This window comes from Dromaius novaehollandiae, chromosome 5 (genome assembly GCF_036370855.1).
Source record: "Dromaius novaehollandiae isolate bDroNov1 chromosome 5, bDroNov1.hap1, whole genome shotgun sequence".
NCBI lineage: Eukaryota > Metazoa > Chordata > Aves > Casuariiformes > Dromaiidae > Dromaius > Dromaius novaehollandiae.
Window position 1 is genome coordinate 68,205,715 of NC_088102.1, and position 26,082 is coordinate 68,231,796.

At 41.8% G+C, this 26,082-nt stretch overlaps 2 protein-coding genes across 8 annotated transcripts in view; one reads left to right on the top strand and one right to left on the bottom strand.

Moving 5' to 3' along the window:
* The window catches only part of AP2A2 (adaptor related protein complex 2 subunit alpha 2), a 52,251-nt gene extending 49,336 nt beyond the window's left edge, over nt 1-2,915 (bottom strand). For 4 of the 6 annotated variants that reach the window (XM_064513164.1, XM_064513160.1, XM_064513161.1 and 1 more), the window contains exon 1: nt 2,676-2,915. In XM_064513164.1, the coding sequence (XP_064369234.1) occupies nt 2,676-2,742 (67 nt within the window). In that variant the 5' untranslated portion in view covers nt 2,743-2,915. The remainder of the gene's footprint in view (nt 1-2,675) is intronic. The other 2 variants (XM_064513163.1, XM_064513162.1) reach the window with 1 other exon arrangement.
* A 7,037-nt stretch (nt 2,916-9,952) lies between these two features.
* The window catches only part of CHID1 (chitinase domain containing 1), a 118,281-nt gene continuing 102,151 nt past the window's right edge, over nt 9,953-26,082 (top strand). The window contains exons 1-7 of one of the 2 annotated variants that reach the window (XM_064513170.1): nt 9,953-10,185; nt 13,501-13,667; nt 15,611-15,760; nt 16,596-16,728; nt 17,687-17,731; nt 19,096-19,202; nt 20,730-20,791. In XM_064513170.1, coding sequence (XP_064369240.1) covers nt 13,542-13,667; nt 15,611-15,760; nt 16,596-16,728; nt 17,687-17,731; nt 19,096-19,202; nt 20,730-20,791 — 623 coding nt within the window. In that variant the 5' untranslated portion in view covers nt 9,953-10,185; nt 13,501-13,541. Of the gene's footprint in view, nt 10,186-10,398; nt 10,568-13,500; nt 13,668-15,610; nt 15,761-16,595; nt 16,729-17,686; nt 17,732-19,095; nt 19,203-20,729; nt 20,792-26,082 lie in introns of those variants that run through there. The other variant, XM_026108266.2, reaches the window with a different exon arrangement.

A 26,082-nucleotide genomic window follows, 5' to 3' on the forward strand; every position in this document is an offset into this window, starting at 1 on the left:
GATACATTGTTCAATGCTGCAGATATTGTTGGTACACATATCCAAGAAGTAAGATTTGATGCAAGAAGATTAAGTATTTCCAAAACTAAAAGGCCTACAGTTACATAACCCAAGCTTTAAGGGATACTTATGTTGTTACCTTGGAAGCACATGCTGTGCACCCACCTGAGCACAGTTGGCAAACAGCATATGCATTTTTATTATTCAGCAACATATATAATACAAACCCATTTACTTTGCAAGATCTTTCAAAAAACAGCTATGTTTCAGCTCTTATTTATGATAACCTGAAAGGGCTGTAAGCAAACTAAAAAACTTCGAACATTGGTGGTAGTAGTATAGAAAGATACGCGAGTCCAACAAAACCAAAGCTAAGAAAAATTCAGAATGCTAGTAGGTACAGTGTGTCACTGAGTCTCCCCACTTCAAAATGAGAAAGACGCAGCTTAAGCTAATAATCACGCTTGCAAAGCACGGAGTCTCTAGAGAGCGTGACTAAGTACATTTGAGTATCTTACTCAGCATCCACCAGCTCCTGGTTAGTTGGCAACACCTTTGGAGCACCCTTGAAAGAAAAGAATTCAAATGCCACTGAACAGCTATTTGAAAGCTGCATATACCCTACACCAGCGCAAACTACCAACTCTGGTATGGCTATATGGGAGTCATAATTACTTTGTGTCTTCCTCATCTCCATTATGAAGGTAATAACAGCTTCCAAATAGGTATCCAAACAGGGACAAAACAATTTATATATAGCTCTATGCATAAAACAATGAAAGGGTTAATATTTTATTTATTTCACAAGTTAGTTGCATCTTTGCTACTCAGAGCAGGAGATGCTCCTTCTTCCAAGCTGGATATAAACATGGTTGTTCCATCAGCATTCCTGCACTGGCTACATACTGGCAAACCTATGGGCAACAAGCAGTTAATTTATTATATCCCACTACATCAAGTCTTCTTATTCCACATCTATAAACCTAGGTTAAGAGCTTGAATGTTTCTCTTGTATTGGATACCATTGACAAAAAGTGAATAAACATTCTCCAACTGCAAGAAATAAAGACATATGAAAAAAATCATTGTACTTCCAGGTAAATGAGTGAGAACAGTCATTCAAAATATTTGGGCAGTTATAACAGCAACAAGTTTTAAGTGATATGATACCATGTAAAACTATGTTACACATGCAGCTTGCATAGAGTTACAGAGCACCAGATGATCTTCAGTAAACAGTTGAGCCAACCAAAGCACAAGAGCAAGAGTATTCAACCTTGTAACCTTGAACTGATACATTTTATAATTCTTCTTCTATACAATATAACACTGAAGCCTGAAGGAAAAAGAAAAGCCTCACAGGCCTGCAACTCTGGTCTCCAAAACAAAAACCCCACCCACTGAGACAACATTTGCCTTGAAGAAGATTAAGGACCTTGAATTTTACTTCCGAGATCCTTGCTTACATGCCTAGAAGTCTAGATCACCTGAATTTAGTTTAACTGGTCTCAGGTTATCAGTACCACTTTCTCCCCAGCTTTTTATATTACTCCTGGATTAATTCAGAAGCCATCAACATGAAGCCCTCTGAAGATAAAGAAGAGTTTTCCAAGCCAGTTTGGTTATCCCAAAACATGCCTGGTTAGATCACCATAATTTGCATAAAGCAGTCTCCAAACCCACTCCCATCTGCTAGAGAGGGAGCCTTGCTGTCACTGCTTTTAAAATAGCCTTAAGTTATCTAGAGAGGTAGACATGGACAAAATATAAAGCCATTTCACCACGCCAACTACCGCGACCTTAGCCCTTCCCCAGGGCAGTTCTTGCCACATCATGCACTCCAGTCCCACTCGGATTAATATTAAACTTCATGCAGTTCCCAGAGTCAGAAAGGGAAGCTGAACATGCAGGCTTCCCCCCTCCTGGGCACACACCCTTGCCCCCCCCTCCCCCAGCAGCCCCTGCAGATTAGCACCCCTCTTCACCCCACACGTCCCCCCCACACATACACAGGCACCTACCTACCCAGGGTGCCCCCCCACACACACCTCTTAGGGTGCCGCTACCAGCACCACTCTCCATCCCAATTTTAACTGAACCACTCCTAAGGGCTGCTTTTTACCAAAGCAAAATCGGAAAGCCAATTTAGAGCCAAGGGTAAACGCATCTAAGGGAGGGCCTGTGCGCAGTCACCCTGCCACCGAGACCCGCTTCCCTTCAATGACATTTCGAGCCGAAATCCCTTTACAGCTTTGGCAGAAGGCCACAGAGGCCTCCCTTGGCCCGCCGCCCCCCAAATGACTGCACGCCAGCTTCACTTCCGCGCCTTACAAACGACAATTTCGACAGGCACCCACCTCTCGCCCCCCCCCCTTCCCTCGGGGCCACCACCAAAACACTTAAAAAAAGGAAAGAAAACCAACAAAAAAAAGCCCAGCGCGCAGCCTGGGGCGGCACCGGCGCGCCGCTCCCCCCGCCGCCCCCCGGGGCGCGCCGCCATTTCGCGAGCCGGGAGCGCCCCGCGCCGCCCGCGGAGGGGGGAGGGGCGGCGGAGGACGCCACGGCGCAACGGCCGCACGCCGCAACGGCCCCTGGCAACGCCGCAACGGCCCCGCGGCGCAACGGCCCCGCGGCCCGGCCCGGCCCAGCCCAGGCCCCGCCGCGGCCGCACTCACAGTTCCTGATGTCGGAGATGAAGACCGCCAGGCCCCGCATGCCATCGCCCTTCGACACCGCCGGCATCGTGGCGCGCGATCACGGCCGCCCAGCGACACGCCAAACCGCCGCAACTGCCGCCGCTGCCCGCTCTCTACCCCCCGGGGCTCTTCAGGCCGCCGCCGCTGCTGCTGCCGCTGCTGTCGCCGCCGCCTCCGCAGCGCGCAGGCGCCGCACCGCCCCCGCCGCCGCCGCCGCCGGGCGCGCGAGGCTCGGGCGCCACCTGCTGCCCGGAGGCGGCGGCGCTGTGGGCCGCGCCGCCTCCTCCGCCTGCGGCTGCGCCTGCGAGGCCGCTGCCCGCGTAGGGGGGTCGCGGGGCTCCCTGGGCCGCCGGCCGCGCCTCCGCTGTCGCCCCGGAGCCCCGGGCGGTGCTGCGGCCCGCAGAGGGGCCTGGGGGCCGGCGGCCCCGCTGCGGGGCCGTGATTTCCGGTCGACGCCATCAGGCCGAGCGGGCCTAGGCCGGTGTGGGCGGTGGCGAGGGCCGTTCCCCCCCCCGCGAGGCACTGGAAGGCCGTTCAAATCCTTGAGTCTGCAGGTGACTCCTCTGCACACCCCCTGCTCAGAAACGGCCCAGTCCTCCTCTCCCCCTCCCCCTGCTTAAATAATCGAGCCTTTTAATGATTTTTTTAAGGAGAAATAATGCGCTTTGCAGACGCCTCAAAGAATATAATTCCAGGGGAGAAGGAGAGGAATGGCAGATTGCACCTTCAGACAAGAAAATGTCATTTCAGTGGTAAGCTTTGAGCAGTGTGCTCATGTAGGATCTTACTTAGATCATTTAAGTCCCATTCAGGCTGGATGCAGCCTCAGCCTGGCTGTGACGTGGAGAGAAGAGTACAGACTCTACCTTGTGTGGTGTAAGGCCGTTGTGTCCGCAGGGGTGGGCTCACGGTGACCATACCTTAGTCCTCCAGCTCAAAAGGGAGCCCAAAACAGTGCACAGGATCTACTTAACATGCCCTGTGTAATGATAAGATCGCTCTGATCATTTGCCAGCCCAAAAGTTTAGGCCACATATGTATATGTGGAACCATTCTATGTCACATACCTGGTGAGTCTGTCATCACTTCTTCAGTGATGCGGTTGCTCTGTTACATGCAACAATACATATTCTTCTGACTTTCTGGGCATGCAGATGTGCAAAACTAGGGCCATACGTTTCTTAGGAAGGCCATGAACATGCAGTGCAAAGCAGTCCCGCACCAAATCTGTTCCTGAGATTGAAAACATTTCAAGGTTAAACTTTCTTAAACAACCCAAAGAGATACAATCCACGTAGTGCAGAGTATTTAATCTCATCAACTAAGAATGGATATAAAGGGTATCAAAACTGGCCTAACCTGTGTAAACCAAAGTGTGCTGAGAAGTGCAGCTGTAATGCAAGCGATTAGTACACTTAGTGGACTATAGTGATCTTTACAATCATGGGCTTTAGGACTACCAGAGATCACTTAGTCATTTCATCTGTTTTCCCACATATTTCGAGCCATTTTGTTTCACCTTTTTTTTTCCTGATTTGAGTCCAGTAAGTAGCTTTTAGTACAGCCTGTCTTTCAGAAAGAGACTCAGTCTTGATCTGACAACATAAAAGATGGAGTTCACTGTTTCCCTGGGTAGTTTGTTCCCATGGTTAATCCTCCTCATTTAAAGCCTCTGTCTAATTTAAATTAATCAAACTTAAGTGCCTATTCAGTGTTATATCTTCTGCTCATAAAGAACTATCTAAAACTCAGTACTGTCTCTCTGACAGCGACTATACACTTCACTCAGGTCACCTTTAGAGCATCTGTCCTGCATGGTTTTAGAATCAGTTGTTATATGAGTGCTTTTTATTTGTGTATGTACCTACTAGACAGAGAAGACAGCAGTAAGTGGTAGTCACAAACATATCCATTTGTTCCCAGGTTTTGTAGACCATGTGCAACTAATGGCAGTTGTACGCAACTAGTCCTGCATTCAACTCAGATTCTCTGCATCTGCAGGCTTGCATAAAGAAACCTGTCCCTTTTTATAGCTTTACAATCAGATTTTGATGTTTAACAATATTTTTCATTACCTTTGAAACTGAATTCAGAATGTAAGGATTTCTTTTTCAGAAAAAAAATCTGAGTTAGCCAAATGTAAGAGACCATTAAGGACATGCCAGTTGTTAATGTCTCAAACATTGTCACACGACAAGTTTTTGTAACCAAGTGCTGCACAGCAGTGGCAGGCCATGGAGGAGGTGTGCAAAAAACCATGGTACGGGGCTGCCCCTGCCCAAGCGAAGCTTCTAGAACCCGTCAGCAGCGCTGTTGGGCAACACGGGGGTGGGCGGGGGAGAGGGAGTTGCGCCGGAGGGCGCGCGGTGCCGCTTTCTGATTGGCCCTGACATGGCAACGGCGGGGGTGGAGACCACCAGAGACCTCGAGAAGCCTCTAGACCGTTTCTGGAAGGTTCCAGAAGGGCGGACTGCGCATGACAGCTAATTTGCATGAGGCGCGAGGACACGCCCTCGGGGGCGGGGCAAGAGCCTATAAAAGCCGCAGACGCCGCAAAACACGTGTTTATGTAGTACGGGAGGAAGGGATTGTCCATACGGCGGGATGGGGGGGGGGGGGGGATGGCTATCTTTGTTTTTCACGGCTTTTCTCTCTTTGTTTCTTCCTATCAACATTTCAATAGAACTTATTGCTGACCATTTACACTTTCCAAGTTCAGGTTGCCTCCCAAGTTAACGTCGTTTGTAAGTAGACGTTAACGAATAAAGCAGGTAAGTGATCGATCGTTTGGTGTAGTTTCACATTAATTTAGCCCAAGGGAATCGTGAAACCGGGGTCTGTATGACCCTGGGTTGTAACACCAAAGTAAGACATTGAACCAATTTCTACTCTTATGAACAAAGTGACACCTAGAGGCCAAGTATGTCAGTCCTAGCTGACTGCATTTCAGTCAATACTGTGACTCCAAGTCATGCAGGCACACTTAAATGATGTTTTAATAGGTAGTTTGAAGACTACTAGCAGAAAAGCTGTTAAAGTACCAAGCTCAGCATGGATTCAACTTCAGAAGTTGGTTAAATTTCAAGTAGTTAGCCTATGTGGAGTTCTGTACTACTGTAGCTACATTGCTAGTTAGTTCATTTCAAAGTGACTTGGTGTGTATAAGGTGCAGTGAAACAGCATATATATATATATCCCAGAAATTTTAATCTCCTTTAACTGACTATTGACACTACATATCATTGCTTCCTGCCTTCTTTTTCCCCCCAAAAGGCTCATGCAATTATGGTAAATGTGTAAATGTATCTGTCTATTCCTTGTTCCTCATAATTTAGAACTCACTAGCCAGTTTCAGACAGTTTTGGTAGGGAGAAGATAATTAAGCTTCTACAACTTTTGTGTGAATAAATAGCTAGCTGGAGGAAAGAGACCTTTCAATAGTCTCTAGATGTATCCTGACTGAAAAAAAACTTGTAACATGAGCTCAGGTGTAGACAGTACAGAGTTCACACTATGCAAAGACTTTTAAAAATGCACTGAGTTCATAAATGTGGGAAATGTTTCAATTTGAGCTTAAAACTATGCGCAACAAATCAGTCTGTGAGAAAGCAGATTTCATTAGTTCCATCCATTCCAAAATGACTTGATTTTTAAAAGAGATTTCTAATTACTATAAAGTCACCATTAATGAGGAAATAGTCTCAAGAAATGCTTTTCTGTTACGCAAAATGTTTTGCTGAGTATCTGTTCTCTAAAAAGTCCACAGTGCCTATCACTTCTGTGTCATACATTAGTTGCTTTAATCATTTTCAGAACTTCATTACACTTTGGTACAAAGACTGGAAAAATTAGACTGGCCTTTACAAAACTAATGCCATTAAATTGAGTGGATTCAGCTGGTGAGTTTCCATTTGTGAGAGCTCCAGCTTCCACTATACTACTTTTCTGCCTAACACTTAGAGCTGTGTGGTGGTTTATATGTACAGTGTTCAACTATTTTTCTCTGGAGCTTTATGTGCTGTTCGCAGTGTACATTCCTCTTTGGTTTCTGAAGCCAAAATACGATTCTTTTTGAGTGTGGTTAGGTATCATTCTGAGGAATTTTAGCACCCAACACACACATTTTCAGTCCCACCTGTGTATCTGCCACAGTCGCACTCTAGAATAATTTGAATGTCTTTGTACTTGGGATATGAAGTTAAGCACTGTAGTTTAGAGCTGTGCTGCCCTCCCCCCACCACCAATACTGGCACACAGTGAATTATATCTCTCTTGAGAGAGTCTTCCTCAAAACCCATGAAGCAGGATTAGACAATTTGATCGAAACTAGTGTTGGACCCTTGTATTAGACCAGCTTGTTGCACCTACCGACTCCCGTCGGTTCAGATACACCCCTCAGGTTAGGGACATGACAGAGAGAGAACATGGTAACTTCTGCACATGTTTGAGTTCCTTCTGTGAAAACTAGGGCATGGGCATAGATTGCATATGTGCCCATATATCACTCAGCGTAACACTGGGAAACAGTTCAGACACGCAAAGACCCAGGAAATAAAACATACTTGGATCTCCTAACATAGATGTAGCTGATGGGACTGGAGTGACAAGCTGAGAGCAGGCACGTGTGATTCAAACACACAGTTACCAAGACCTGAGGCAGTTAGGCTGGAAGACAATCACTGAAATGAATAAACGTGAAAATTCCAGCTGCTTGAGGCATTATTCATTGCCATGGGTTATTTTTTTCTTCCAAGAATTTGCAATTGGAATTAATGAATTGCTTCTCAAGTACAAAGTTTGTATCTCTTGTAATGAAATTCTAGACAGAAAAAAGGGAATCTGTTGTTCCTCTCTGTTTGTTACTCTGTCAGACAAATTTGTCTCTCACCCCTCAGTGTCTCTTACCACTTTCTTCCCTCCCCATGGTTGTTCTAACCACGGGGGAAGCAAAAAGAGCTGAGGATAAAACAGGACCAGTAGCTCCTCCACAAGTATGCTCAATCATGTTTCTCCATCTGAAATCTAACATTCATTATCCATCAACACAGAGCATGGGTTTATCAGCAATGCCTTCGCGCTATGTCAGAATATCACATGCACCCCTCTCAAGATTAAGAAATACAAAGTTAGGATAATGTCACTATTGTGAGACCCCAAACTTCCAGAAATTTGGGATGGATCCGCCTAGATCTTTTATTTTCAGTGAGCTCGTCAGTGACCAGATGATTTTAAAATCAAAAAGCCAGGTTTATATTAAAATGTAAAATACAATGCTTAAGCTTTAAAATAAATTCAAAGAGAGTAGACAAGATAAAACGAGGGTCAACAAAGGGTGTACAAGCAAGCTCCCCCTTGCTACCTGTGTGCTGGTAGATGTGTCAGCCAGCTCCGTGTCTTTATGAGTTGCAGTGGACTCTCCATAATTCCTCCTAGTTCTATGAGTTTTCTTTCCTTTCGTCCCTGATGTCTTTGTGTTTCTCTCACCCTTTTTTCTCCTTAGGCTGCAGGCTTTCACTCATTTTTTGCTGTTTTTATTTCCAAGCTTTTCTTTCCCCAGTATATATAGGTATTCCTCAGGAAAGGAGCACTGTTCTGCTCTCCCCAAGGTGTGCTATCTTTCTCAGGCACTGCCTTTTTACAAACTGAACAAACAAATAAAATCTACATGGTCCATCACAGACATGCATACTGCATTATTAAACTTAACTCTGCCTCTTTGAGCAGGCCACAAATACATAGAATTAAAGAAAAAGACCTGGTATTAAAAATCACTAACTTCTAGAGTATGATGAAAAAACTAGCAGAAAGCTGATCAGCATTTTTATGTAAAATGCTCGCCTTCATGGCTCAGTGGCCCTTCTCATCTCTAGGGAGGAGGAAAAAAAAGGAAGACCTGAGTTAATAAACATGAGGTATAATGCCAGGAAAAGCAAAGAGAATTTAATGAGTTACAATTAGTTACATAGGGGAAACTTAGGTGCTGAGATGCTAAACATTGTGGCACCCAGCCTTGAAGTACTTGGGCTTTAGGACAGGAATCTTAGAGAAAAAATCTGTGATTCTGTTACATGCAACTAGAGGTCCCCTCAGTGGCAGCATGCACCCCATCAACTATCTGCAGCAAACATTTGGAGCAGTCCCACTGTAGCTAAAACAAAGAGGGTCAATAGGAGAGTACGAACAGGAATACAGCACAGGAAATGACAGATTTTCATTCTAGAGAGCCTGAAAACAAACCTGCTTTTTCATACCATCATGTCTTATCTCTGTACTTCCTGCTATTTGGAAGTGGAACATTCTTGGCAGTGTTTAAAGTCTGTGGGAGCATTTTACAAAACAGAGTCCCGTAGATTGTAAATGACTTTAGATAGCGCAAGGTACCTTTTCCATTTGAGACAGTATATAAATGAAAATGTGTTTCAAAAACACCTATTAAGCAGTCCTATGAGATGAGAAAAAAGCACCACTTCAGTGAAAGCCTATATGGGATTCACAGGGGTTTTAGTGACACAAGAAAGTGTGATGAGACATTTTATTTCCTTTCTGGTTTCTAAGTGTGATACTAGTGTTTCAGTTGTGGATCCAAACATAGGAGCAGTATCGGTTTCCTTTCAGAAGGAAATTCCTTGTGGGAATTTAAATTTGGATGATCTAGAGTGCAGAAGAAATACAGATGTACTTGGCACTTCACAGAGAGTTTGTATGTCTGTGTCCCTAGCAACACTTGTTCAGAGTAAAAACGTTCCTATTTTTCTTTACAGTGCTGAAGTGTATTCACAAGATCTTCATTACGCAAGAGGGAAAGAGAGAGAAAAGTACAGATCAGGAGGAAGGAAGGTGAGATTTCAGTTCAACTTTTGGGAGACTGCACCCAGCTGTAAGTGAGATAGGGAGTAGCACACAGAAAGGCTTGTGTTGGAAGCCGGCACCTGCTAGGTTTTCCACTGCATCCCGATGTTGATAACACTACCATTTTTTTTTAAATCAAGTCTTCTAATATGGAATTTACTTCCTATAAACAGCCCATAAAATCACAGGGTTACGTCAAGATTTCGGCAGTAAAAATAGCTGCATGGCTGTGTTGCACATAAGCTTAAAACCACGCCCTGTAGAAGCGCAAAACAGAAAACATGTATTTTAAAGCCATTCGGGATTTGACTCTCCCTTCCTGCTCGCCTGGGCTCAGCCTGGGTTCACCGGCTCTCCTGCGAGCAGGAGCCTCTCGGCCCCTCCCTCCCCTCCCGCTTTCTCTGCGGGCCGGTGCTCGTACTGTCGCCCAGGCCCGCTGCCGCCTGCCCCGCTTACGGGCCGTGGCCCGGCATAAACGCGCTGCTCCGCGGGGGAGCTCGGGCTAGAGGTGGCTGTCGCCGCCGGCCGTTGCGGGCCGCGGCGCCATGATGACTCCCGCGCGCTCAACGGCCGCCGGCAGCCGCCCGCCGGCTCGCGCCGCCCGCCCCCACTTCCGCAGCGGCGGCGGCGGCAGCGGGCGGTAGGTGGTGGCAGCGGCGGGCGGGCGCCCAGCGCTGCCCCCGGCGGCGGCGCCCCCGCGGGAGGCCGGGGGAGGGCGGCGAGGCGGTGCCCGGGCCCCGGCGGCGGCAGCGGTGGCGACGGGGCGCGCCGCGGCGGCGTGGCCGCCCGCTGGGCGCGGGTAGGCCGCAGCTGGAGGTGGCTGTGTCGCGCGGCCCGGCCGCCCGGCCCGGCCGCCCGGCGGGCTGCGGGGGTGCCCGCGCTGCCTACAGCGCCTAGGCGGCTCGGAGCTCCTGCAGAGTGCGGGGGTAATTCCTACTGTAACATCACCAGAGGAAAGGCAGTGAGGTTTATGCTGGAAACAGGCTTATTTTCACTCCTAGATCTAGCTTCTGTGGGTTTTGGTAAGAATGCCATCAACAACATGCTTCCTTGGCTTGCTTTATTAAGTGATGCTTGATATTTAGCACAGAATTCTTCTACAGTAATAGCTATAGCTGTTTTCTTCTTCAGAAACAAAGTATAAGCATTAACTCTGGTTTCCAAATACCTACTGTGCCAGCCTCTGAGATTATTCAGTTTCATTGGTTGCTTCTTTTGGGCAGCCTAAATCTATGCCTGCTTTCTTCTCTCTCTAAAATAAAAAAACATTTAAAACAGCTGAGTAAAAAGAGGCGCTACCTTACGTGGAGACTCAGTTTAGTTATGCAACATTTGTGACCTGGCTTAGAGGTAAAGCTTGGTTTCAGATCAGTTTCTCAAAACAAACAAACAAAATGAAAAAAAAGCAGCACCCTAAATTTTCCAGTTGCATAAGGACCCTGAGTAAGTCAAAATTCTATTTAATCCTGCTTGCATGTTGCAGTGGTACAGATAGGAATCAAGAATGCCAAGCTGATGCTGTTCTACTCAGTAAGTTAATATAAGCAGAATTAAAAACTATAGAAGAAAAGTTTGCTGAAGACAAATTTGATGGAAGTATATTTTTTGTAAAGCTTTCAAAGTCCATGCTTATGTTTTCAGTTAAGAGTTCAGCTAGTCCACCACCATGTAATAGGGCAATATTGTCTCCTTATGTTTCGCTAAACTGGTGTTGCTAAAGAGCAAATTATTAAAGTAAGATTCCAGCCAAGAGTCAATATTGAACTACCACTGGCAGAAACCATTGCTATAGGCTCAGCACTTCCTATAGATCTGGGAGTGAATGTTGACCTGTGGTAATTGGCAGGTGGATATGATCATGTCAAGGAAATGAGCCCATTTTGATGTCTAATTAGAATTCAGTGAAGGGTTTTTAAACTTATGTGCTTCAGCTGTTAAACACTAACTTCTGTTCAGGGAAGTGTGTGCTATTGCTAATTGTTTCTGAAAGTGAAATCACATACCTCCACATCAATATATATCAGCTTCTGGAAGAATTGATATCCTGTCCAAGTTGTTAAGGCTTGTATTGACTGTCCAGGTTCTCAGTTGTTCCTCTCTGCAGTAGTGTATAGATCCTGCCAGGCTAGAGGGAACAGAGAAGACACTATCAAGAGCAATGTGCTTTATCTAATATTTTAGGATGTAGAAAACAAGGGAATAACTAGTGACCTTGAAGACAAAGTAGAAGGGTAACACATTAACTATTGATAATAATGAACTTCAAATGGTGTAGCCATTTACATTTTACCCCACTTCCTGGATCCAAGAAGCATTAGAAGACTTGCTTTTTTTTTTTTTCTCTTCTCTCTCTCCCCCCAGTCTTTAAGGCTTGACTGACTCCTTCAACTCATTTTGTATGTGAGGTTTTTGATGCTCTCTGTTCTTGGTGCTAGCGGTATTGGTTGTTTTCAAGCACTCTTTCCAACATCATCCTCCTACTTTGTTCCCTATCACGTATTCCCCTCTATTCTCCTGCAAAATCCCTAACTCCTGCAGCATACCTCTCTGGTTTTCCAAACCTTCACTGCTAAGCCAGCCCTGTCCAAATATTCTGAGTATATTGGGCTGTTGATCTCATCTCTGCTGTACCCATCTTGGTCTCAAATAACTGCTGTTTCATTGAGTTCTCTCCCATTTAACCTTTAAGGTTTCTCTGCCAACATGTTACTGCCACAGTACTCCTTTGGAGTGCACGGTCTGCTGCTGTGGGATCCCTCACTTGATGTTCTGTGTGAAACAAAATACTCAAATGTTGAGCAGCACTTCTTATCAGTGCCAACAAAACAGCAAGTCTTGTAGCTATAACTCTTGAAGAAGTGAATTAGTAAATCTTCAGAGTGAGTGGTGGAAACATTAATTTTTCAAAATAATACAGGAAGAGAAAATTTTTTAAGAACAAGGGGATATGTTTGACAGAAAACTTCAGGCAATTATGGGAAGGCTAAGGTTTTTTTTTTTCTTCTCCATTAGGATCTCAGAATTATGAGAAGCAGGCTAGTATATATCTAGAGCTGCTAATCAATTATAGGTGAAAGCTAGTCCCAGTGCGATCCGGAGGACTTCCAGAATCGATAGCAAGTTACTTTTCTCCGTTCTGGTATTTTATCTCCTTCCACCCCACTTCCCCTAAAGCGAAAATGTTTTATCTCGGTCTGCTTATCCACTTTTAGGGAACTAAATTGGGAAACCAGTGCAACTCATGAATAAGGAGAGGTTGGAAATCAGTCTGTCTGGCTGTATTTGAATAATTTATTTTTTAATTTTTTTCGAAAATCCCTCTCTTGAGAGAATTGTAGTCTGATAGATAAATAACACTGAACAGAACTGTTCTCAATTGATTCTCATGTCTTTTCTCTTGACCTGGGACAAACTGCCAAAGTCATTTTTCTATACTAAAAGGACCCCTATTTTTTTTCAATTCTATGTGTACCATTGATTTGGCAAGGGATTGAAAGCAAAGTTGTTACCTATTACAGTAAAAGCTTATCGCTGTAATTCTTTCTGTCCCTTAATTAACTTGTGCCTTGTTGGCTGGGTTAGGCAGGAGTGGAAACAAATGGTATCGCTGATTTGCTATAGAAAAGGTAAGGCTGAAGTGTAATTAGTCTAGGCAGCTGACATCTATCTCAGTTTCAGCTGTGAACCCTTATACTTCATTAGGAATCCTTTAAAAGGAAAGCTGCAAGTACCCTCCCCCCTTTTTCCATGGTATAGCTAGTAAAACAAAGAACAAGAGATGATGTTCAAGCTGGGGTCTAGGAAACTCTGAAAATACTATTATTTTGCTCTCAGAGCAAAAGCAGTGTTAAACCAGAACTCTCAAGTCTGAGAGCAGAAGGTAAGATAAACCCTTGGCTTTCCTTAGGCAACAAAGCTGAATTTCTCTTAAGCTGTTATGTTCTTCTGTTCACAGAGATTTGAACCCTTGCGTTTTCAAGATAGGAGAAACCCGACATGGGGAAAACTGAGATGAGGTTTCTCTGTACCTCACTTCTTCTAATCATGATTTGTTGGCTAGCTGAAGGTACCTTGTCAAAGACAGATGCAAAGAAAGGCACTTCAAAAAAACTGGAGGAAAAGGTAAGAGAAGTAACTGAAATGCTCATGTGTAACACATGCGTTGTGCTATTCAGACTTTGAGAGATGGTAAAGGGATTCTCATTGTCTGAATACAATATTCAGTGTGACTATGAGGTTTCTATTGAAGCTTATGCTCACAAAGAAAACTACTGGAAACTCAATTTCTTCAACTTTTCTGAGTGTCACAAATGCTTCACTCCTTGAACCAATATAGTCTAGACTACTGGAGCTTTCATTCCCCATGCAGACTGCGGAAGTAGGAAGTTTTTATCCCCATTACGTGCAGCTAAAGGAGACACTCTTCTATTACAGTGTGTATGGGAGCAATGGTGTGGGCTAAGAGTGCTAGGTCCCTTACAGGTGGAGGGGAGGGTGTTCTTAACCTTGTTTACAGGAAGGCTGTATCCTGGCAGAAGAGTTTGGAGGGCCTACCAACCAGCAGCTGCTTTGCAGGCAGAAATGATTCAGATTCCCATAGCAGTCTGAGCAAGAGGACCCAGCATGCTGAAGTCTCTCTCAACTTGCTGAGCATTTTCCTGTTTCCTGCCTAGTCCCTGCCAAAACTGCAAGAAGGCACAGCAGTGCAAGAGGAAGGGTGTGTATGGAGAGAAAGTACATATACAAGTGTATGTACTAAGTATATATACATGTGCATATGTTCACCAAGCATGTATACTTAGTGTTGCTAAGCACCTTAGGTAGAAAAGTAGCTATGTAATCTGCTCAAAATCCTGTACCTTAAATTAAGGGATAATTAATACGTATGCATCTCTCATTGTTCTTATTACTTGCTTGCTCAGTGTCTATCAGGAGGAAAATGAGTCTGCAGCTAGTATTACAAGGCACCAAGGCAATACCCCAAAGCTTTATCCCCAAAGTCCTTATCTGAATTGATAGACAGATTCTGCATACTCACCATGTGCATCTTATTAGGCCCTCTGAATCTCTGCTTTTGTCTGCTAACACTACCTGCGGTGGTGTAGTTCAAGCAGAGTTTCTGTAAAGAAAAATGTCACGAGCTTCTGCTTTTAGTAACTACAATGCAGCATACTCAAGCTAAAATATCTCCAATTTAAAAGGCTTTTGGAAATCTTGATTAGTAACTCCAAACCCTTTTATTATTATTTGGGGGATAATATGTCAGCAGTGATTAGAGAGTGGGGAAGAATATGAAGGTACTTTAAACAGAATTCAACAGCTAATAAGGTGGCTAGCTTCTCTACAGGTACTGTAGAATTTGTAGTTACTGAGACTAAACAGCTGTGTTTCTCAGGACTGGAAAATCACTCTGTCATGCATGGTGTAGGTTTATGCAGTTCTAAAATAGGGTATCAACTGGGTATTATTTATCTTCTTAAATTTTAGAAGTGATTAGGAATTGAACTGCAATTTTGTGCAAGCTTAGTATGAACTTGCAGAACTGGCCATTAATAACTTGAGAGGTTTTTTTTTTTATTTATTTATTTATTTTTTTTTTTCCCCCTTGCTGTTGCATCACTTTCATGTTTCCTTGTCCTGGGTCAGAATTCAGAAAGTGCGAATGCCAAGATGTGACCAACTGCCAGAGGTTGTCCTGGAGCCGCACTCTGACTTTGAAAACTGTTCTGTTGCGTGCTTGAACTTCTCTTGCCCAGTCGCTTTTTAAGCTGTTGATATAGCAGTCATCAGCTGTGTTGACTGATATTTGTTAATCTTGTCGGTTCTTGTTTGTTTTTTTTGTTTGTTTGTTTTTTTTTGTTTATATGCTTTTTTCCTCTGGCAAACAAGGTAAGTTTACTGATGATGACAAATCATTTCCAAACTCTTTCTTGTTTCACTTTTAAATCAAACTGCTCTGCCCCGTTTAAAGGAAATGCTCAGAGTTTAATGCAGTTCTTCAAGTCTGTTGCTACTGAAAGTAGCTGCTTCATATAGCTGTTCTAAAAACTGTCTTCTCCCCTCAGACACTGCATTCTGATAAAAATGTACAGGACCGGGGACTGGTAGTTGTTGATCCAAAGGCAAAGGATATTATACTGGAACACAAAAGTTATTGCTTCAAGAAGATAAAGGAAAGGCACTTCTACAGAGATGTTCTGGGTTATATTACTCCTGTAAGTTGCTAAAATATAAAGTTATTAAAATTGGAATGAATATGCAGCAGACTCTGCTAATCGGCAATTTTGCATCACTGATATAAAAGTACCGAGAACTTAGAGGTATAGAACTGAGGTCTATAGTCAAATAGAGGATTATTTGAGAGAGTGGCTTGGGGTTCGGGAGGTCTCAAGCTTCTGTTCTGCCTGCTTCTTGTAGGATGTCTAAGTCATGTTGTTGTTGTTCTCGCTGATTAAAATGGAGATGATAGTATTTCCTGTCCTTGTTGAGCCATGTGAAGTTGCAGTAAAGTCAGACCAGGAGTACTACAATGTCCTTATACTATGAAGCTACCAATCTGAAACTTCTAAATAAACAATAAAACTTCTATGCTACTATCAAATAGTTCTCTTTTACTACAGAGTCTTATTATTATTCAGAACATCTTTTGTTGAATAATGTTCCTTCTTTTTGTGCAGAGGATGCTTTTCACTTGTTTCATTCTTACACTATTCAATATAAGAGGAATAGGTGTCCTATAAAGCTCATCTTTCTCAAGTTCTGTTGAACATAAATGCAGAGCCTGTTAACTCAAAGCTCTATTGGAATCTACCTACAAATTCTTGTAGTTCAGGTGAATTTACACAATTTGAAGAGTTGCCATTTATGCAGATACCAGCGAATTTTCAGAGTGCCTTTCTTAATCAAAAGAAAATAACATCCCAGAAGGCTTTCTCAAACTAGCAGCTGGGGAATCTTGCAAATGATTATGTTTGTGCTATCTGTAAAACAGTAAAATGGACTGTATATTTTGCTTGTGCACCTCTCACTTTACTTTTCTTCTTTTGCAAGTGGAACAGCCATGGCTATGACATTGCTAAAATTTTTGGAAATAAATTTACACTGATCTCACCAGTTTGGCTACAGGTGAAAAGGAGAGGGAAGGAAAGGTTCCAATTCACTGGGCTCCATGATGTTGACCAAGGTTTATTTTCTTTTTCTTTGTATATGCTTTGCAAGTAAGATCACTGATCTTGTAGGTTGATGGGTAGTTTTGACAGTATATGCATGTGGATTTTTCTCCCTCTGACTCGCTGTGAAGTACTTCCAATCAATTTAATGGCGGAAAGCTTTCTTCAGAGAGAGCTTCTTTCTGCCCTCACCTGCTTTCACATAGGCCCATAGTTTGTCTGTCCAAGAATAAGTAGAAAGATTGGCTCTTCCACCAGTCCTCCCTCAAAAAAGATGAGGCAGAAAACATGTACAGGCAGCACTAGCCTTTGGTGTTTGTATTATGCAATTGTATACTTGTTTTTCCTCTTGCAAAACATTTCAGTGACTTTGTTTTGGGAATGAATGATGAATTTAATTAAAAAAAACCCCTCTCATTCTGTATCAAGAAATTTTCAGCCAGTTCAGATTTCAGAATGTATACTTGTAAATACTAACTAGATAATGTACATTTTTGAACTTAATTGAAATATTTCTGTGGAATCTAATTCAAAACAGCTGTAACTTTGATCATGTTGGTGCCTACTAACAAATTCATACAATGACTTAAAACTAGCCATCTGAATTAAAAAAAAAAAAAAAATTCTCCCAAGTGGTGCTTGGTAACTACAGGAGTGTTATTCTCAATAGAGAATTTCCTAATTTCCATGATGAGGCAGAACTGTAAACAGTAGGGAGAGGGACTGGGGGAGGCAACTCTTATAAGGTTATAGTAAATGCTGGTTATGGCTGTGGTGGAGGTGAATAGTCTCAGTTTCTGGGTATCAAAGCCTGTGTTTCTACTGCATTGCTTACAGACTGGTAATCTGTGGCAGGAAGACAGATGTAATGAAACTATGCCACATTATTTGAAGAATACTTGAAAATACGTTGTCATTGTCAACTTCATTCATATTCTAACAGCTGTTCTATTACTTGATAATTTTTGACAGGCTGGATGAAAGATGTCAAAAAAACCTCCAAAAACATCAAAATAGGTGAGTCTCTGTTTTATGTATGTTCATTTGTTTTGCCTTTAGCCACGAGGAGATCAAAAGAAGGCTTTGTTCCAGGAATATATGGGAGAAGGGAGATTATCTTAGTATAGCCATATAAAGGAAGAAGTCTGGAGGAAAAAAAAGCCCCCAAAAGCTAAATGCAATTAACTAATAGTTAAGTAACTGAAGTGCTAATTCTGTTGGTGCCTTTCCCTAGCTGCTTCTCTCCAAATAAACCCTGGGTCGCATGGTTCCCTCTGGAAAGGTACTTCTGCACATGACACAGCAAGCTTACCTGGGGAGCAGGCTTCAAACCTGGTGCTCGTGTATTTTATTTAGTTTGGGAGGGAGGAGGGAGGGATTTGCAAATCTGAGCCAGTAAGAATTTTTGGCATGGTAGTACAGAAAAGTCCTCCCTTCCCTTCCTTTAGCCCCCATGTCCCCCTGAAGCTGAGACCTCAAGGGTTCTGCCACAGTGTGTGTCTTCAGGGAAAACGGCAAACGTTGCTTTAGGGATTATACTGTGCTAAATTTCTTACAGTTGTCTATAGTAAGAGTCTTATGGGACTGTGAAACCAGCAAAACTCTTCTTGCTTCAGAAGGGTGTCTGAAACTTGAAGTGGATTAGAAAAATTTAATGCTCTGTCAGATACTTGAAATGACTCCAGCTGCCAGGTGGTACAGCCTTTGAAATCTCTCTAGACTCCTCTAAAATACTCGTTTGCTTTCTTTTACTTAAAAAGGGCATAGGTATAGCTCCATATGGGTTCTCTGCATTTCTAGTGTGCATGATTGACCATTCCAGCAGCCGTTTTCCTGATTCTTGGCTGACAACTGTTTTCTAATAACACATTTAAAATGTTAAAAATGTAGCGTGAGCTCAAGTGCCTATGTTTCCAAAATAAAAATTTGTCATAGGCTCTTGAGATGAGCAAAAGAGTGACATAATATAGGGCTGCGTACAAGAAAGTAAACGAGTTTGAGGTGAACTTTTCTACCTTGCTGCTCTTGTGATCGGAGAGATGCCCAGCTCGCAAAAGGATTGCTATTTCAAGTTGGTGTTCTTCTGAGACTTGGGGCCTGAAGCGATAATTCAGTTCTCAATTGAATGCATCTTTTCTTAAAACTTGCACTGGTGCTGACCTTTAACCTTAGAACAGCATGAAAAAAAAGAATGTTCTACAGTGTCAATTTATCTGCTCTGATAAAGTTGGTCAGAAATGATCTAAGATGTGGGATATCTTGTTCAGTGGTACCTTTACTGATGTCTGGCATAAACAGTTTCATTCTTATTCTGCAGGAATATTGCAGTATAGATAATAAATTTTTAATTTTCCCTACTGATTGATTTCTTTGCTTGACAGTGCCTCGAATTTTGTTTGATGGCTGGACTTACCAAGACTTTGAGAGTGTTTTTGGCAGTGAGGATGAGATAGAAGAGCTTTCCAAGAATATGGTTCTGCTAGCCAAGGTAAAAAGACTTTTCACAAATGCTTTTAAAACAGTGTGAGATAATTATTGGTTCCTGTTGTAAAGTGTATTTTCTCATTTCCAGTAGTTTTGTATTATACAAAACTAAATTCTGATCAAAAAAGTAATGCAGGATGATTCATAGTGTGTTCCAGAATATGTCCAGTTCCTATAAATATGAAATATAGAAATACTTAAGTACAGTTACTTACCAATCTAAAGTGAGGCCACTTAAGTCTGATCAACATAACCCTGTTAAGATATTATTTGCTGCTGCACTGAGGACTTTTGTCAGCTGTAAAGAATGGTTGATAAAACCTGTGTCAGACAGCTGACAGATTAAACATCATTGAGGCAATAGTGGATACCTGATAAACTTCTCATGGAGGTCATCTAGTGAGCAGACTGCTTTTTCTTAAACTTCCTTTTAAGAAATGGGCTATTTTGTTTTGTTTTGGTTTTGATAGGCTGACAAAAGGTCACTGGTGCAATGAGTGCTGTGTCCTGTGCTACAGGAATACTAAAATTGGCTCGTTAAGTCTAGCACACTGAGCCTAAAGGTAACAAGTATAACTCACTGGATATCTGTTGCTGTACATTCTGCTCAGAACTGATAATCCAGTTTCTTTAAAATGTTAAGAGGCTGTGGAGAGAAGAGGAGAAACAGGGTTTCCTTTAAGGAATGGTTGCTGTTTGTCAAGGTTTTCTGGGCAACTCCTTAGTTAATGGCTTTAGAACTTTAGAAGTTAATGGCATAGAACATATGTGTAGGTCTAGACAATTTGCACCCAGAAGGCATTCAGCTTCAGTGGCTGATTCATGAGATCTTTCCTAATTACCGTTAGAGTAAGTGTTCTCACTTGTTACAGGATGTAAAGAAAACTTAGTATGTTCCAGAGCAAGGCAGGTGCAGAGATCAACTGAATACTTTCTTAAAATTTATATTTGCTACATCAATTTTAGGTCTTACATGTAGCAGTTGGCCTCTTAGGGAAAGGATCCTGTGGTCCAACAGTATCCTTGATCATGCTAAACATCGGTTATCCCAAGTGAGATTAATTATGGGAAATATTTGAAATCATTCCTATGCCAGAGTTAGTATTTATGTTTTTAGACTCAATACGTCATGAGTTATTTCCCAATATATGTATAAATGTGTGCCACATGATTTGCTTAACAACCAGCTTTCATTAATAGCTAACTTTTTTTTTTTTCCTCCAATCTGAGACTAGTTTATCCTGGGAGAGTAGAAGTCATGGACAACCAATAGAGATTAATTTCAATTTTTGCATATTTCTTAAATAATCTGTGCTTCACTTTGACTTCTTCATGAGATGCTGCTTAAAAGTGCAAAGATGTAGCTGTATAAGAGTGCAAAGCATGTTCAATCTGTAATACTGCAAGAAAAGCTAAAGTAATTGTGTGCTTCTCTAATGTATTATCTCTGATACCAGTGTAACAAAGTAAGTGTGGTGATTAACCCTATATTGTTGTCAATAACTTTCTTTTTTCTTTCTTTTTTTTTAAGAAAGAAAATTTTGATGGTTTTGTAGTTGAAGTTTGGAGTCAGCTGGGAAATCGAAAGCAAACGTAAGTATAAGTCTCTAGGATGCAATTCCTAAAAATCAGCTCTTTTAAGCTTAAAAAAAAAATGCTTTAATTTGCCCCTATTGATTTGAATTTCTTATTCTCTATAAACAACATACAAGTCATTCTAGGACAACTGAAAGTTGTTCCTGTTGTCTTAGAGCTGGGGAGAAGTCTGCTTCACTCTAAATGAACTCAAGTTGCATAATGATCTTCATAGTGGATCTAGTGGACCACATTTAGCCCTTCATATTTCAGTTCTGCAAGATGTTACTGTTGCACAAGGGAGAAGAGGGTACTACAGCTTTATATAAACTCAGCTGCTGACACAGGCTTTTGCCCTAACAATGGTTTGGGTTGCTGGGTGAAGCTTGTAAGTGTGGGATGCTTTCAAGACTCACCAACTTTAGATTTTCAAAAACTTTCTATAGAAATCTTTTAGACGTGCTGAAACTAAAATGGAAATCCCCAACCTGAAGCACACCTTCGGAGAAACAGGCTGCCAGTTCTTGCAAGCACAATGTACTTTAAACTTTGGAGTAGTTATCTGCCTTTTGGTAGCTCTATTATGAAGTTTCACAGGGACTGAATTGTTTGTAGCTGCTAAAGCTCAAGGGCTTATCCATATTAAGCAGTTTCCTGACATACTCAAATCCATTTTCTTTGTGCAAAAGCCCCTTGGGCTGTCTTAACAACTTGGATAGAGTCAAGGTAAGACAAGCTCCAAACTGCTTCTTCAGGAGAAAAAGGCAGAATGTGTGGTTTAATGAATAATTCAGTGCAGCAACCTAAAGATTTTGCATTAGTTTGCTCAGGAAACTCATGCATCCATTCTCTAAAACACAGTATTCCTGCCAGCTCCCTGTTGCCTAAAATATCTGGCAAAAAGTAGCTTAAAAGAAATAAATAGAATGTAGAGTGATTATGGCAGACTTTAACTTTTCAAAAAAGGTTACTTCAGCTTATTCTGTTCAAGGTAAAGGATATTGGCTGATGGTATGTAATAGTTACTTTCTGAAACTGAGGGTGCTAATAAGAGAGTCTTACCTTTCCCCTGAAAATTCAATAGTTAAGAACAAAGAATTAAAAGTGCAGAATCTTTGTAGTCTTGTTGGGGCCCCACCAGTTGCAGTGGAATGAATAATTCTTAAACTAGATGCTCTTGCTCATAATTAGGTAGTTTTCCAGGTTGGTCCTGACAACTGGTCTCTGTGCTCAGCTCTGAATGTATTGCAGTCTCTTAAGATGGCCTGCAAGGTGGTTTAAGTGAATAGCAACTGCTTGATAACTGCAGGTGAGAAGTTGGCTGCAGTGGTAGATTACAGTAAGCATAGCAGATACAGTAATTCAGTGAAACAGATAATTTTCTTATCAGTTAGCTTACATGAATGTAAGACTGTATTACTGTAATTTTAATAGCCATTGAAGACCAATTTAAGTGCTAACAGGAAAATGCTGTATTGCAAATGGCACACAATTAGAGTAAATAAGGCATGCATCTTAATTAACTCCATGGTATGTTTACTTGTGGCATGGTAAGAATGTTGCTCTTTGAACCAACATTACTGTTGGGAAAAACAGTGCTTGTCCCATCTAATATTGTAAGAATTGGCTGTGCTAAAGAGGGTACTGCTGTGTAGTTGCTTTAGCAGAATGCTGTTGGAGGCAAAGTATAGAACTAGAAGCACCACTTATGTATTCAGTGTCTCCTAGTTTCTATTCCCTACTACATAGGGATGGGAAGTACTTTCCATGACTTTAGAGGAGGAGAGGCTTATCCTAGTAGAAAAGAAAGGTAACTGCCTCATTTGCTCATGAGTCAGTAACATTTATTGTGTGTGGTCACCTGTAAACAAGACCTCGGGGTTATTGTAATCAAGAGCCTTAAAGCAGATGTTTGGCAGAAAAGCCCGAATAGAAGCAAAAGTTATGAATTGTAGATCTTCTTCCTCTTCAGCACCAGTTCTGATTTAAGTTCTTAGTTCCGTCTGTGCTTTTTCTTTCCTTTATTGCCACTTCAGTGCTTATGTTGCAAAATGCCTTGTGTTGGGCTTGTGTCCTCAGAGACAAGTGTTCTGAATAAGACTCATCTACGCAGCATGCTAAAGCTGCAACTACTCTTCCCTAAGTTTGTGTGTATGGAATAACAGTGATTTAAGCTTTATGGAAGGAGGAGATGCACATCATTAAGATTAAAATTGTGTCTCATGATACTGTTAAGTTATGGGACCAGTGTCTTCATTCTGAGAACTTAGGTCAGTTTGTTGTTACTGATCTACTTTGAAACTGGATTGCTTGTCCAGTGTCACAGGAGACTTCACTGTCACCATTCTTGGGATCAAGCAGATACTGTGAAGAGCTGTAAGTGTCAGAATTAAATGAATTCAATACCTTGGCGAGCCTGACTTTTGTATTGCACTTTGAATGCTTTTATTTGGGGATCTGTTAATTTCTCTTTGAGCAGCAGAGCAGAGTTACTCCTGATAAATGGCTAATCATGGACTGCCTTTTGTTTTGCTTGTTCCTACCAAAAATAGAAAAGGATTAGGGCAGCCCATGACCTCTTCAGCCCACAGAGTGGCAGTATTGTAACACGATTCCTATATGATTCGTCTTATTGCATTGTATATCTCAAAAATGACAAAGGCCAATAGTAAAACATGTTCTTAACATTAGAAGGGTGGGGGACAGCTGAGTGGTAGGTGTCCGCACAGAGATGAACCCTAATCCTTTGGAGATACAAGGCTTTGACAGAACAGTGATTGTGTATGTTCCATATAAAGCATCTCTCTTAGCTGCTGGGTACATAGTGTAGGCTTTGCTGATTCAGATCCTTCAAGGTCAAACACCTGAAAATAGCTTAACGTACTCCTAGGTAAAGAAACAAAAGATCATAACGATGTTTCTAGGAAGAGATGGTGTTTGCCTTCAAATTACTTTCAGAGCTCTCTGACAGCACAAGGAGACCTGCCTAGCTAATAGGATTTATTCTTACCTTTTAGTGTGAATGTCTTTAAAAAAGAAAAATAAAAAAAATCGCTGAAATAATGTGAACTTAGGACTATTTGTTTTAGCAGTCAGCAGTAGGCTATGGAGACTCAACACAGGTGCATAAAAATAACCACAGAGATGCTGTAGCTGCCAGCTTGCTTATGACATGGCAGAACAAACTGGAGTTCTATAAAATTTTGCTTTTTGAATGGGATTAGTGCTGTGGATTTGTGAGCAAAAAAAATTTCAGTTAGAATCATTGTGGTTTTCATTTTTCAAAACCTAAAGTAAGTGGATATTTAGCTATTAATAAATAATGAAATGGCACTCAGTTATGCTTGTGCATCTTTTTGTGAATCTGTGCTAAGGGGAAAGCTTTGGAAATGTTTCTTCTTGTTTCTTCTTGTTTCTTCTTGTTTCTTCTTGTTTCTTCTTGTTTCTTCTTGTTTCTTCTTGTTTCTTCTTGTTTCTTCTTGTTTCTTCTTGTTTCTTCTTGTTTCTTCTTGTTTCTTCTTGTTTCTTCTTGTTTCTTCTTGTTTCTTCTTGTTTCTTCTTGTTTCTTCTTGTTTCTTCTTGTTTCTTCTTGTTTCTTCTTGTTTCTTCTTGTTTCTTCTTGTTTCTTCTTGTTTCTTCTTGTTTCTTCTTGTTTCTTCTTGTTTCTTCTTGTTTCTTCTTGTTTCTTCTTGTTTCTTCTTGCACTGTGGAGAAGACCCATGAGTCCATCCAGTGCACTACCTTAGTGGTGGTAGAATACAGTACAGATTTCTTTGATCAGACTTGAAATGACTAGAGAGTGGGATCTGCTTATGGGACACTTGTGCTTGGGATACTGCCTCATTTACAGTCAGGAATAACTTCTTTCCCTTTTTTCTATAATACAGGGAGCCTTTACTATGTTCCAACCATGAAATCTGCATCTGGTCTCTTTTAAAGACTATGTGGAGTGATGCTTTTGAGCAGAGGTGTTGCAATATGTCATAAACACTAGTGCAGCTATATTTGAGGCGGGTGAGGCTGTAAAAGAACATGAAAACTGCAAATTAGTCTTCAAACACACTAATAAATGGGATAATGATTTAAGCACTACATGTATCAGAAAGCTGGATTAATTACAGCTGAAGCTCTCTTCTCAGTAGGCTTTAAAATGCCTTAGGATGCTTTGTATGCCTTAGGGTGCATAAAATGGCATTAGGTGCTTATATTTATTCTATCTGAAGAACCTGAATTGTCTTGAAATGTGCATGATGAAGTGAGGAGTAGGGAGCTTGTACTGGCCAGTTTAGGCTCCTGTAGAGGTCTAATACAGAAGTCTAATACAGATACTTTGAAGTACCCTGTACCTGCTTCTTTCCTATGACTTCTGGGAATAGAAACTCCTAATTTTTGATACCCAAATCATACTGAAGTCAAATTTAATAGCATTTAACTGATGCTGCCTCCTCACAAGCTGACAACCATTGCTAGTGGTACACAGTGGAAGAAGTTGTTACTCATCTTCCCGTTGTTTATTCTGACATACAGGAAATTAGTCTCCTACTACAGAATCTAACCTGGCCAAAATACCCTATGCAGATGATACCTTAATTCAAATGTCTTTTCTTTTTTGTGATAGTTTAAAGCTGCTTCTTAGTTAAACTGTCTTTTTTTATCCAGAACTTCCCTTAATGATTTTGCAAGAAAGTATTCCAAGTTATTCATCCTGTGGTATTTACGTTTAGAAATATACAGGCAGGAGAACAGGCACTGAGATACCAGAACTGCTTTCTCAGTTTATTTAGCTTTCAGCTAGACAGGACAATTTCTTTTGCCAGTCTCTCACTTGTGGATTTACTGCTTTTTTTTTTTTCTGCCCTCAGTGGCCTAGGTTATGTAGTCAAAAAGGCGTGAATGAGCCCATCAGAATCTCACAGCACACATAAAAGTGCCTGTGTTATTCTCATCAGTCTGGCATTAGCTGACAGATGGCACTACTGTCACGTGGAATCCATCTGTAAAACATGATTCTTTTCACCACGTGCCGCAGGCATTTGGCATCATGCAAAAAATGACCTTCAGGCATCTTATTAATGTTGGTAGGAGTATAGGAGCAAATTCTTCTCCTGGCAGATCTATCATTCATGTTAGTCCCTGAAAAATTAATCTATTAATCAAAGATTGCTATAATTCACTCCAGTTTCCTGGTATTAACTAGGCGATGAAATGGCACAAAAGGGCAATTTCTTGTTGAAGTAGACAGCTTTATTCTGCCCAATTTTCTTGACAAGACATTAATTTTGGGGAGTACTGACTTCCAACTTAAGCAA